Raw genomic sequence first — 14369 nt, 5'->3', positions numbered from 1 at the left:
GAAGCACTTTTTAATTCTGTCTCAACTAAGGAGTGGTAACTGTTTATACCTAAGCATTAGATAATTTTACATTGCAATATATTTCTATAAATACTTGAAATTGATTTTTAAGGTTATAACTCCAGTATGAGTGGCCTGATGGTTAAGGTGTTGGAATCACTATTGCAAGATCATGATTTTGGTTTCCAGACTGGGTAGGCAGTGCATTCTTTTTGCATTTCTCCAATCCATTCAGCTGAAAATTAGCACCAACAACAGCTGAAAGTTAGTCCTGTAACTGACTTGTATCCCATTTTAGGGCTGTGTTGTACTCTGTTGCTTATATACCTCAAAAACTTGGATAAACCCTTGCCTAATAATTCTGTAGGCTCATGTTAAACCTAACCCTATCCAAAAGGGAATATATGACTTTGGTGAGGTTTCCAATGTTGACCTTCTGCTTCTGTGTAGTTAGAACCTTGCATATTCAATCATTTAGGTTGTGTCAGGGGATATCTGAAAAAATAATATTTTGGTAAAATAATTTCAGTAATTAGTACTTCAAGTCTTGTAATACACTATTGAACAGATGATTTAGTCTGAACATTAACATATGAAAAATGGTTAATGCAAGGAGCATTAACCCTTTTAATAACAAACCTGTCTAATACATTCCCTGGTTTGATGATACAAACTGCTTATTTTAAAATGATTTAATTAAAACCATCCATCAAAATTTCATACTAACTTTTGTTCCAAACACCAGCTTAATAATGATGAATTTAATTTAAATTCTTTATTATTTTGACAATTAATCAAAATAAAGACTGAAATATTATAAGAGTTAAATAGCTAGCTCAAAATAATTGTAAAGCAAGAAAAAATATATTAGTCATTGACTTATTTGATGAAATAATATAACTAATAGGTTTCATATTAATGATTTTATATTTACTGGCAGATATTGAGTTGTAAAGTAATTAAAATGTACACCCAAGCAAACAGAAATCGGGGTAAGTTAACATATTGCTCACTTTCTCTTTCATTTTTCCATTTTTTGTTTTTGTCTTATTTATATGCAAACAGTATCATTCTGACATCCATTCTTGCATGGACTGGATGGAATTTGTGGCAGACTTTCTGCTAGGGTTGAATACCCTCCCTGTTGCCAACCCTCAGTTTCCAGGCAAGGTAGTATTACCCAATGGCCAGATGTTTTCTTGCAGAATATTGGTAATGAATGATGCTGCTTGTATGACAATGACTAGCATTTTATAAGTATTATGCAATGTCACGACAAGGTAACCCATGCACACACACAGACACACACACACAGACACACACACACATACATTGTGATTGTTTTTCTTCCATTTCTGTCTACCAAATATACTCACAATGCTGTGGATGACCCAAAAGACATTTGCCCAAAGTGCCATGCAGTGGTACTGAATGAACTCCGATCCACGTGGTTGGGCAGCAAACTACTTATCACATAATCACGTCTGTGTCTATGTCTTCTGCAAATCTTAGTGATATTTACAAGATAGATTCTGATTTTAAAGAGATGATAGAGGGATAAAAATGGGTGGACATTTACCGTATCACAGACTTAAGCAACCTGGACCAACATGACAAAGTGGATGCCAAAATATTGATGGTAATGATGATACACATACAAAGGGTGTGGTGTGGTGCAATTGAAGAAAGGTTTAACTTCTGAATTTAAGGATACAACTTCAAGAGGGTTACTGACCTATTTTATAAACACTTCTGCAGGTTGATACTTAAGATTATAGAGTATTAGCCAGTAAAAGTGGTTATTTAGCTCCAGAAGGGTTGTAATGAAGCACTTATAGGATCAGAAGTATTCAAACTATGATCATACATGTCTTTGTGCATATAGGATTATATTATCTCCTGTCTATTTTTTGCAAAATGACAGTTTGATGGAAGGTGGTGGTGGTAATTTGGCTGCTATTTCTAGCAGGTCAGTATCCTGAAGAGAATTGCTTAGATCAGGCAAAGTAAAGATCTAGCAGATAGATTGCCATTTTTTTCTTTTCTTTTTACTTTTTCTCTTTTTTTACAAAGACATTTGGAATACAGTTTAGAATAAGTGTGGGTCAATGCCAGTGGCACATAAAAAGCACCATCTAAACGTGGCCAATGCCCCTTGACTGGCTCCCATGCCAGTGCTGCTTGACTGGCTTCCATGCCGGTGGCACATAAAAAGCACTCACTACACTCTTGGAGTGGTTGTCAATAGGAAGGGCATCCAGCTGTAGAAACCTTGCCAGATTAGATTGGAGCCTGGTGCAGCCCACTGGCTTGCCAGACCTCAGTCAAACTGTCCAACCTATGCCAGCATGGAAAACGGACGTTAAATGATGAATATTTTAGTGATTAATTGTCTTTTCTTTTGTTTTAATCAATTTGATCCAATTTAGGTATAATTGGTTATTGCCAGAGACGTCGAGAACATCAGCTGAAAGCTCATCTTGCATTTGATGTTGTCATTTTTATGATTTGTTGGGGACCTTGTAAGTAACAGTTTTCTTTTATCAGCAAACCTTTCTTGTGATATGTAACCAATATCTTTTTACTATCTATCGGTATTTGGCTCTAGATCAGCTTTTATACAGCAAACCAAAGCTCAAAGGTATTCCAGCTGTGATTGTCTGACATAGTGTTTTTTTAAAAATTTTTTCAAATGAATTTTTTTTTTATCAGCATAGAGTAGCCAAGACGTTATCATTTCAAGTACTGTTATAATGCAATATTGGTAAGACTTGCTGGCTATTTCTAAGATTGTTAAATATTGAGCAGCCTCTCTCTGAAGTTCTTATTTATAGTTAAAAGTTTAAAGATCCATAGTCCTATGAATACACTGTTTCTATTAGTTGGACTGGTATCTTCATCTTGATTGTTGCTTTCATTACAATCAAGATGAAGGCACCAGTCTAATATAAACAGTATACATAATATAAATTCCTCATCTCAGAAATATAGAATTGTATTGGGTCATCCCATAAATAATGTAGTTTTTTTCAATTGCATGAACTAAAAGTTGGAGGGGGACGGGATAAACTTACTATAAAAGCAGGTAGTAATTTTACCTTGTCCTTATTCTTAGTGCGAGTTTTGAAGAGGGCAGTTCGATTTGAAAGAAACACATTTAGCAGGGCTTACATATATTACTATTTATAACAGTTTGATTTGGCCCCATACAACTTTGTGTTTTGTAGGCTTTTTACAAAACCGTGGCTCATTGGGCTCAAGTAGTAGAATCATTATACACACACTCTTTTACTGATTTCAGCTATTTGATTGTGGTTGTGCTGCAATACTATCTTTTTTAAGGTATAATGGCTTACATCAATCCCAATAATTACTTAATTTTCAATTGTATGGTTGAAATGATCCAAAACACAGCTGTGGGAAATTTGAACTCAGTGTATTTAGTACAAAATATTTTGACACTCAACAAATTCTGCCATCACCCCGTCATAATGATTTTTATATAATTCTTATATAACACTCATTTAAAAAAAAATACACTAGCATTTTTTAAATGTGTTTAATGTAATTATTGTATGTGATATCTTTTTCAGCTATTATCATCAATATTACCATGTTGTATAACAGCTGCAACCATACCCCAATTTGTATTTCTAGGATAATCTTCTTATTACAGGTAAGTGACATGGCTTTTAGCATAACTACAATAACTAAAAACTTAAATATTTTAGTAGTAAGCTTCAATAAATTTTGTATTGTCAATGAAACAAGAAAAGATATGAGCTTTGCTTAACTGCTCAATAAAATGGCTATAGGAGTAGTTTAACCATACATGAGCTCTGATCGTATAGTCAAAGATGGTATTAGATTAAGACCATGTCACCGTTTTATGTTAGTGATCACATTGCTCAGTGTATCCTATATTTAATAAGACATGTTTTGAGGGAAATTTGGTTTCTGTTTTAGCAGGTTCTGTGACCATACAGATCAGGCACAGGCAACTTTTTTCAAGAAGCAGGCTGCATGTGACAGGGATCATCAGATGGGTTGCATTTCTCAAATTTTGATGATAATTTTTCATTGAGCATACAATTCAGAAATCCTATGGGTCACAGTTTGCCCATGACTTCTTGACTTGAAGTAGTAGTAAAGTTGGATCCCTCTATTCTATTGTCTGTATTTTAACTAACATAACCTCATAGCAACCTTACAATATTTGCAGACATAACTACATACTTTGTTTCATTTTGAGGAATCCAAGTTTAACCTTCTATTATTACCATCTTGGTTTTTGTTTACAGGCAATATTGGCACCATCACAAGGAATTATCGATTTTGCTGTCTTCTACTTCAATGTAAACCACTGGTGCTTGTTTTTGGCAGAAGACGACCCAAATATCATGACACCACTTCTACACAGCAGTTAGCAGTAATTTTGTTTATATTAAAAGATTGTTTTGATTCAACTTGAAAGTCTAAAAACATTTACCACATCAAGAATGCCAGGTAATAATAGAAATTTGTTGCATCATCCTTGATAATGAAGAGATGTGAAGTGGAAATAACAAAAAAAAAAAAAAAATTTTTTTTCTTGAAAATCATTATAATTGGAAGAATGTGTTGCTAAATTTTGTAGTTCAAATGATTTAACAAGACATTTCAATCTTCCTACTTCTCCACAAGAAAATATAAGAAATAGTTGGGAGAGAGGAGTTGAGTTGGAGAGAGGACAAATGATGAAGCATTGTTATTATAATTATTATTTGTTTAATTATAACAGTTATTATTACCCTTATGTTAAACAAAATACTTAGCAGCATTTTGTCTGTCATTGTTCTACGTTCAAATTCTGTTGAGTTAGACTTTGCCTTTCATCTTTCCAGGGCTGATAAAATAAGTACCAGCTGAGCACTGTGGGGTTTTTGCAGGAGGCCACATAAATGACTTACCCTCTCCCCTGAAATTACTTGCCTTATGCCAAAATTTGAAACTATCGTTATTACAATTATTCTTATTTTTATAATAATTATTATTCTCATTAGCAGACCAAATAAAATTCTTATCAGCATTTCTTCTGGCTTTACATTCTGAGTTCAGATTCCAACATGGCTGACATTGCCTTTCGCACGTTCAAGTTTGATAAAATAAGTACCAATCAAGCTCTGGTGTGTGTGTGAGTCAGTCAGTCATTGTAATCGAGTAGACCCTCTACCAAAATTTCTATAGTAGAAAGGATTATTATTATTATTATTACTACAGCAGTTAGAAAATCCTTAGTGGTACTTGTTCTGGTTCTTCACTTTCAGAGTTCAAATCCATCCTGCTGAGGTTGACTTTCTTGTTATCTTTCTGGGACTGATGAATTAAGGTACTGTTAAATGTACTGAGGACAGAATTAGCTTCAGCATAGAAGATTGTAGAAATAAGTATGCTAGCAATTTACCATGTTAAAAAAAATAAGACCAGGAACTGCAGGTCTTGAGCAATTGGCTTTCCAAAACTGACATATATATTATGTAAGCAGGCCTGAGAGACTGGATGCTATGGGTAGTCTGTGGTTTGTGTTATATCACATGTTCGGATGGCGTGCCTTCACCAATAATGTACCTCTAATCAACTACCGAACTCTCACTTCCGACGACTCGACTCAACAGAACTCGACGTCTAGACTATCGATGGCTCCAGCTCGCTCTACCAACACTTCTTTTTCTTTATTATAGGCGTAAAGCCTGAAAAAAAAGAGGGGACATCACAAGGACAGACAATACAAAACATGGGGTACATAGAACGTATCATATGAATATAATAAATAAAAGAATGAAATGGCTTACCTGCTCCCCAAAGCAAGCAGTTCCATTCTACTATTCTAATTAATCATAATTTCATCATTCTTTTTATACAGTCTTACATATCCTGTATGTATTCCAACAAATCATCGAACAAAACCACGTTCGGTAATGTGTCATACTGGAAAAAGTCTTGTTAGTTTTACTTCCTTACCAAACAGTGCCACCAGTTTATATGCTCTATCTTCCTCTAATAGTGCTGCTATCTCATTGCTGTGAAACAAGTCTAAGTCTTTGTCCAATTTTTCTCTTGTTAAATTTTATACTTTCACAATCCTGTTTTCAATCTCTTCTTATACATCACCATCATTCTTAAAGTCTGTCCTCTCGGCTGCCTTGTTTTCCTTGTTTGCACTATTTTTTCTCTTATCCTCTTCCTCCACCTCTCATATCTCTCTTGACTCCTACTTGTTGTCGGCTCTGGTTCCAGGATTCGAATCACACCCTCTTTCTCTTCTGTTTTTGCCGCCTTTCTTTTTTTTTTCTTTGTTTGGACTTTTTGGCAGTGACTCTGCACTTGTCCTTTTCTTGTTTGCCACTGTTTCTCCTACCGTTTCTTCCCCCACCACTGCTTTACCATCTCTGCCTGGTTTTTCTCCAATTCCTCCTGTTTATGGGGACACTGCCTGCATGTGTCCTCTACTTCTACAATTATAACATATAGGAAGTCTTCCCTCTACCACGATTCTCAATTGGGTCTCATCGGGGAGCATCAGCTCCTCTACTATTTTATGCATGTCTGGTAGGCTTATATGAATCACGACTTCTAGACCATATCCCCATCAGTTTATCTCATCAAACTTCTCCACCTTAATCACCTCCGCTTCCTTTTCACAATTATAGAGGATGGCTGCCACTAGCCATGCCTCATCTATTTCTGGGGGCACTCTCCCTATCCTGACTCTTGCAGCTCGTTTTCCGTAGTAGGTTGGCAAGAGTGCCCACTTAGCCATTCTCAAAGGCACCATGGAGCACCTTTTTGCTCCTTCTTCATTCATGAAGCGCACTTCCACTGTGCCGTATTTCCTTCCTCTGGCGTAGACTGTGGTCACTCCTTTGACTTCCTGCATACACTCTTCAATGGCTACAATCTCTGCTACTTCCACACGTTTAATTTCAATAAACTATTATTTTCTTCTCGGCTTTTTGTAAAGCGTCGACAGGTGGCATTAATCGGAGGCAATCCCTCTCCTTTTCAAACAATCCATTAAACTTAAAAAAATTTTTCCTTCTAACTTCACTTATTTCAGTTGCAGCATGTCGGCTGAAAGGCTCTTGCCTGCTACTGCAGTGTAACTGCAAGCTTCCATATCTTCACCCCAAAATGGGGAAGAAATTAATAAATTAAACAATAATTAACAAAATTCCAACAATATAGCAGTTTCAAAAATTCAAGATACAACTCCCCACTCGCGACAACAACACTATCGTCCAACCAAATCAACAACGCAACTTGAAAAGCTGCGCGACACTTATTTCTTTATTTGGCGCTACAGCCACAACACAGAGGGGGACACTACAAAGACAGACACAACACTACAACAGGGACATAAAACGAATGAGAATGAGATGTTATATAAAAATGAAGATATGAAATGGCTGCATGGGCTCCACTCTCATGGAGTACCATTTGAACGTTTATATACACTATTTACAATCGTTCTATTTTTCTATTGTTTTTTTTCTTAATCATCTTTTTTTCTTTTTTTAACATGAAACACTTTTCTTTTTCTTTTTTTTTTACCTTTCAACAAAACAATTTTATTTACTCATTTTAATATCTCATGAAAGGCTCCAAGTCTTTTAGCTCAACTACTGGTGCCAGTTCGTCGAACTCCACCAACACACCGGCCGGGTCAATCCCGCTTCGGCACATGTCTTCAAGTCTCTTGTATGTATGTTTGTCGACCACAATGGCCTTCACACTTTCAGAATACGCATCTGTGGGCAACTTCACTCTTATGATATGCTTAAATTAAAAAAATTTTCCTACCGTTTCTTTGTTTTCGCATAGGTTACGAAATTCCATCGATTTTTTTTTTTTTTTTTTTTTTTTTTTTTTTTTTTTTTTTTTCCACTTCTTGGTTTTCTCTTTTTCTGTTCCACTTCCTTTTCTTTCGCCACTCTGAACAGTCTCTCCATTTCACCCTCGTACAGTTGCACTCCTGAATCTTTTTCCTTCGCTGAGATAACCGGTATCTTCAACACTGTTTCCTCCTTCTATAACTCCTTCTCGAACACTTTTTCAATTTCTTTCTCCACCACCCTTTTGTCTTCCTTCCTTCCGGTCGCAGCTTTCATTTCCACCTCTTCTTTTTCTGGTTCTCTGGTGGCGGGCTAGCTCTTCCACTTCTCTATTTCATTAAATTGGCTATTAAGGCCTTACAAAGAGGGGACAAACAAGGAGAGACAAACGTAAAGAAGCTGTGGGCTGGACACGGACATTAATGAGATGAAGGTGATAACAAAAAAGGTTGAAATAAAAATGGGAGGGGCACCGGCGCCCACTGACCGATAACCCCTCGAAAACATTGTTCAATTTAAATATGCATGAAAAAAAAAAAGAACCCAATCATTTGGGTCCCCAAGCAATTTGACTTGCCGCCCGCAGACAACTCTGCAGCGACAAGTCAGGGCCCGCAAAAAGGAATGCGAGCTCTTTTTTGTCAAGGGTCATGGAGACCCTTGACAACAATGAATGCTGTACTATCTCCGCAGCTACCTGCGGAGGCCACAATGGACTGAGTGTGTGCTTCGAGAACCTAAGTTCTTGGTTGCACTGGTCATTCATCCATTCTCTTACAGGCCCTTCCATGTGATAAAGGAGGACAAACTCCTCCCCCTCATGGGCAGGAGCCTCAAGCTGCTCCGTCAGTGGCACACTTCCCACCGACGGAGCCTCATTCACAAGTGCCGTCGGCGGCACATAAATGTCCGCCGGCCGTTTCCCATCTCTCTTCCTTCTCCTTTTCTTTTTAGAGGTTTCGGGGGTTAGGGTCTCCTTTGGCACACCCGAGGGGGTCTTCACCTCCCCCTCCACCTCTGTTTCAACTGGTGAGCAACCATTGTTGCTTATCTCTGTTTCAACTGGTGAGCAGCCATTGTTGCTCACCTTTCTTTTTCTTTTCGTGGAGGCACCTGCCTCCACGACTTTCTCCGTCTCCCCTTCCAATGGGGGGGGGGGCAGCGGGCACTTTATCCTGCTCCATGGCCTTATTACGGCCTTTGGGGCAGTTCTTTTTGATGTGGCCAGCTTCCAGGCACATATGGCACCTCGGTTGCCAACCCTCAATATTAACCGGGTACTTTGCTCCGGCCAACTTCAAGAAATCCGGAAAGCACACGTCTCCTACAGCCACTGGGGACCACAAGGTCAATGTCGCCTTGGCGCCCTGCCAGTTGACTGCAGGTGACATGTGCACATTAAGGAGCCTAGGTCCACTGTCCCCCAAGCCCTGCCGAATGGTATCAGCGATCCACTCGGCCTTGTAAATTGGAGGTAGTCCATGAACCCAGGCTCTAATTATTCTTCTTCCGCAGTAAGAGGGGAGGAACAAAATTTCCTCCCCCTGCAGAGTCTGGCTTGCCGCATTAGCAGCTTCCTCAGGGGAGTCAAACAACAACCACACCGTTGCATATTTGACCCCCCTGGAGATGTAATATTTCTTTGTTGGCAAACAAATTGCCAACTCTTTTTCAATTACCTCTTTATTGAAGAGAGTAATGGTATTGCGTGACCTACAATAGGTCCGCATGACCACCGTCCTCTTCTCCATTTCTTTTAACCACTGCTTGGGTGGGCACAGTTCCCACTCGACTTATCGTTTTCCTTCCCACCACCGTGAATTCCTCCTCCGTTGTTTTTTCTTCCATCTCCACATGTACTACCTTGTCCGTACTCTCCTGGTTCTCCGTCTGTTATCTCTGTGGGCACCTCGCCTTCATGTGGTCTTTTTCCCCACATGTAAAACATACAGGCGGCCTGCCCTCCACCACCACCACTCTCAATCTCAAGTCATCGAGCAGCACTATCTCCTCAACAATTCGGTTTAAGTCCTCTATTGTTGCTTGGATGGTCAACTCAATCCCGTATCCCCAGTAGTTGATTCTTTGTGTCCTTGTGGCCTTCAGTATCTTGGCCTCCCCCTTCATGTTAAACATTATCTCTGTCATCAGCCATGTTTCTTTTAGTTGTAGGGGCACTTTGCCAACTCGCACTCTGGCCACACGTTTGCCACAGTATGATGGCAAAAGCACCCACTCCTCCGATCTTATTGCCTCCGTGGAATGCTTAATTGCCTTTTCCTCTGTTGCAATATCAATAACAATATCAACAATTTGAACAGTAATAATCAAACAAACAAATATTTAACGCTCTGACTGACGACAAAAACACTCCGTTATGAATAAATCAAACCACCTACACTACGCGACGCTCTTTCTTTTTGGCATTACGGCCATAGCATAGAGGGGGACACCACAAGGACAGACAACACAAAACGTCGGGTACATACAAACATATAACGAATGAATAATGAAAATGAAATGGCTTTCCTACCCACCAAAGTAGGAAGTTCCATTTTTCAGTTATTTAAAATCAGTAATTATTTTCCAGTTTGTATAGTGTTCACACCAAATAGTTTATTAACTCCTCGAATTCTGTCACTGATGGCATTTCGTCATATCTAAATCGTAATGCTGTTATTTGTATCCTGTCTGAATATTTCTCTCAATCTTGTTGCTCTCTCATCTTCCAGCAACACTGCTTTCATATTCCGGTTCTCCACCTTGTCTGCCAGTTTTATCCTTATTACGCCTTCCATCTTGGAAATTATTTTTTCTATTTCCACGCTCTTTCCGTACTGAAGCATCACTCTTTCGTATTTCCCTTTCGTAAGTGTGTGCTTTTTCTTTTATGCTAAGGGCGTATTGCTTCTGCTTGTTGTTGCTGATGGATCTGCTTCCTCCCGTGTTTTATGTTTCTTCTGTTGTAGCTCCATTTTATGTGATGAATTTCTATCTTTCTTCCTTGTTTTGGCCTCTATGAACTTTGTGTCTTGTTCTACGTCTTCTGTCTTCTTCCCTACTTCCATTCCACCTTCTTGTGCTTCTGTTTCTGTAGTTTCCTTCGTTAGTTTAGGACACCTTCTTCTGATGTGACTCTTCTCTCCCCACTCATGACAAGTCGGAGGCCTCCCCCCCCCCCCCAACATTACTTCGAGTTTATCCTCATTGGGCAGCTCCACTGTTTCTGGAATTGCTCCGTATTCGCTCTGATTTGCCATGAAATAAATCTCAAGTCCGTACCCTTATCAATTTATTTATTGGGTTTGGGTTATCCGTATCACTTTCACATCACCGCCTCCCTCCCCTTCTCCTGCAGTAAAAACTGCTGCTATTATCCATTCGGGATCAATTCTAAGTGAGATACTACCCACCCTGATCATGGTTGTGCGTTTACCCAGGGATGCAGGCAGGAGTGTCCATTTTTTCCCACGTAGCATCTTAGTGGAGTGTCTTCTCGCCTCCTCTTCAGAGACAAAGGTAACCGCTACTGAGGCGTACCTTCTTCCTCTAGTATAGAATGTTATATTTTCTTTCAACTTTTCCAGACACTCGTCCACCTCCTCCTGCGTCACATTCTTGAGTTTCTGACTTCTTTTCGAAAACGTTCTGTAAGTTATTGCTCTACTTTCCATTTTCTCCATTTCTTCTGGGGAGGAGGGTCAACTTTATGTTCGACCCCTCCCTCTTTATCATCTTTTGCTATTTTTTGAGCAGCTCCGCATTACATTACAATACAATTCACTTTGTTCCAGCATACCTGGGACGACAATGCCCTGACTTCCCGTTGCTGCCGCGTAGCTCTTCATTTCGATAAACAGTCACAGGCCGCCAAATAATGATGGCGTCACACTCACAAAACTCCCTCTTGATTCAACTCGTAAAACTCCTTTTTTTTTTAATACAATTCGCAAAAAGACAAGTATAAAGTATACATAGATGTATTTATTACCCACTAGGGGCCAACAAAGAGGAGACAACACATCACATGCGGGACAAAGAACAAGTAAAAAAAAAAGGAACAAAACAACTTATGAATAATAATGAAAAATGTAAATGGGACCCACTTACGAGCAGCTCCGTTTTCTACCCTTTACTTCCTTTTGAAACCCGTTCCCTCGATCCCTCGGGAATATCAATCCCAGTTTCTTTCAGAAGCCTATCGTACATCGTAATTTCCGGCAGTGCTTCCCAATCGAAATCCACCTCGCCGAAACTGTAACCGTGCTTATACTTAAATATTTTTTCCCCTTGTTCCTTTGTTGGTAGCACGCACCTGTGCCAATCCTTAATGTTATCGAAACACACAGTTCCTACTTCGTTTATATCGTCCCAGGACAACACCTCTTCAATCAAATCGTCATTAGATCTATATATAAAAATTTTACATTTTTTCTTCCTTCTTGTTGACTGGTAAGAGGGAGTTTGTGAGTCTTTGTGTGTACTTGTCTTTTTTTGTTTTTGTGTCGGAAGGGAATGGGTAGGCTTGGTGTCTGTGGGCAAGGGTGGGTCTGAGAGGGTGTGGGTATGGTTTGCGGTTTAGAGTTCGAAACACTTGCCTTCTTTCTCTTTTTCCCACTTGTCTTCTGATATTACTTCCACTTCCTTTCTGGTTTCTTCTTCCCATTTGGTGGTACTCTCCAATCCTATTTCCATTTGCTCCTCCATATTCTTCAGTCGCTCTTCCTCTACTTTTTTGATCTGTGAAGGGCAGTTCGCTCTAATGTGGCCTTTTGGGCAATATTTAAAACATCGAAGGACTCTTCCCTCCACCCTGTCCCTCATTTTCACGTGATTCTGTGATATTTTCCAGTATTTCACTTCAAACTTGGACAGTCATATTCAGTACCTGTCCTTTCCATATGGCACTTTATTTTTTTGTGGCCTGGAGAACCACTATGTTGTCCTCGTTTCCTAGAAGGACAGCGGCTGCTACTCAAGCCACATCAATCTCTGGTGGAATTCCTACGCTAATTCTCGTCGCACGTAGACCACGGTAAGTGGACAGAAGCACCACTTCCTCACTCTTGATGGATGTCGCTGCTTGTTTCCTTGCTGTTACCGCGTCCTTAAACCTCGCCTCCACTACTTCAAACATTGAACCTCTTGCGAGGTACACAATATCACTCCATATCGGTCTTAATGCCTTCTCTACCTGGCCTGTAGTCACAACGTCGATTTTTCCTTTTGAAACTGAAAATGTTCGGTACATAATGGTTCTTTCTTTAATACTATTACGCGTCTCTTGCGGGAGGGACAGTTTCACTTCAGAATTATTCCGACTCAAAAATTCATTGTACATTCCCAAATTCTCAATATCAATCTTCTTTCCCTGGCATTTTGCCACGTCAGCAAAATTCCTCTTTTCCTTGTTCAATTTCTGGTCCATCTTCCGGACCGCCTCCAACAATTCCTCCTCCAAAGACGATATGTCTGAGAAGCTGAAGTCTTCTACAGACATATTTTCCCAAAGCTAACTCTCCTCTACGAGAAGAGAAAGCATAAACAAGCAAACAAACCGCAGCAAAGCAGCACAAAACGTTCACACACGATAGAAAAAACACTATGAAAAACGCTAACAACCAAAGTATAAAGTATACATAGATGTATTTGTTTATTACCCACAAGGGACCAATGCACAGGGGACAATACATCACATGTGGGACAAAAAAAAAACAAGAAAGAAAAACAAAACTATGTATGAGTAACCTGTATGATAAAGAAAAATGTAAATGGGACCGCTCACTCCACTTACGAGCAGCTCTATTTTCTACCCTTTACTTCCTTTTATAATCTGTTCCCTCAAGAATATTAGTCTGTTTCCTCTAGAAGCCTATCGTACGTTGTAAATTCCAGCAGTGCTTCCCAATCGAAATCCACCTCCCGATAACTGTAACCATGTTTATGACTGAATATTTTCCCCCCTTGTTCTTTCGTTGGTAGCATTACACCTGTGCCAATCCTTAATATTATCCCCCCCCCCACCAAGTTCCTACTTTTAGATCACCCCAAGACAAAACTTCTTCGATTATAAAAACTTTACATTCATTCTTTTTTTGACTGGGGGGAGGGAGTTTGAGGTTCTTTGTGTGTACATTTTTGTTCTTGTGTCGGAGGGGAATGGGTAGACTTGGTGTCTACGGGAGGAGGGTGGGTCTGAGAGGGTGTGGTTGGGGTGGGTGTGGGTTTAGAGTTCGAAACACTTGCCTTCTTCTGTCACTTTTTCCAGCTTGCTGTTTCCCACTGGTCTTCTGTTGTTATTTCCTCCTTCTGGTTCTCTCCAACTTCTCTTCCATTTGTTCCTCTACATTCTCTTGTCTTTCTTCCGCTGCTTCCTTGGTCTGTGAAGGGCAGTCCGCTCTGTGGCCCTTTAGGCCACATTTATAACATCGAGGGATTCTGCCCTCCACCCTTACTCTCAGCACTGTACCTTCTATGGTAATCGTTTCTGCTAGTTTT

At 39.5% G+C, this 14369-nt stretch overlaps 1 protein-coding gene across 15 annotated transcripts in view; it reads left to right on the top strand.

Moving 5' to 3' along the window:
* Positions 1-14369, top strand: part of LOC106879094 (transmembrane protein 116) — an 87233-nt gene that overhangs the window by 45312 nt on the left and 27552 nt on the right. For 14 of the 15 annotated variants that reach the window (XM_089349385.1, XM_089349381.1, XM_089349380.1 and 11 more), the window contains 4 exons: positions 941-992; positions 2430-2522; positions 3594-3676; positions 4302-6584. In XM_089349385.1, coding sequence (XP_089205511.1) covers positions 941-992; positions 2430-2522; positions 3594-3676; positions 4302-4427 — 354 coding nt within the window. In that variant the 3' untranslated portion in view covers positions 4428-6584. Of the gene's footprint in view, positions 1-940; positions 993-2429; positions 2523-3593; positions 3677-4301; positions 6585-14369 lie in introns of those variants that run through there. The other variant, XR_016241143.1, reaches the window with a different exon arrangement.

The sequence above is a fragment of the Octopus bimaculoides genome, chromosome 3 (assembly GCF_046866305.1).
Source record: "Octopus bimaculoides isolate indiv1 chromosome 3, ASM4686630v1, whole genome shotgun sequence".
Taxonomy (NCBI): Eukaryota; Metazoa; Mollusca; class Cephalopoda; order Octopoda; family Octopodidae; genus Octopus; species Octopus bimaculoides.
Note: the sequence above shows the minus strand (reverse complement) of the source record. Positions and strands in the feature narration are given on the sequence as shown.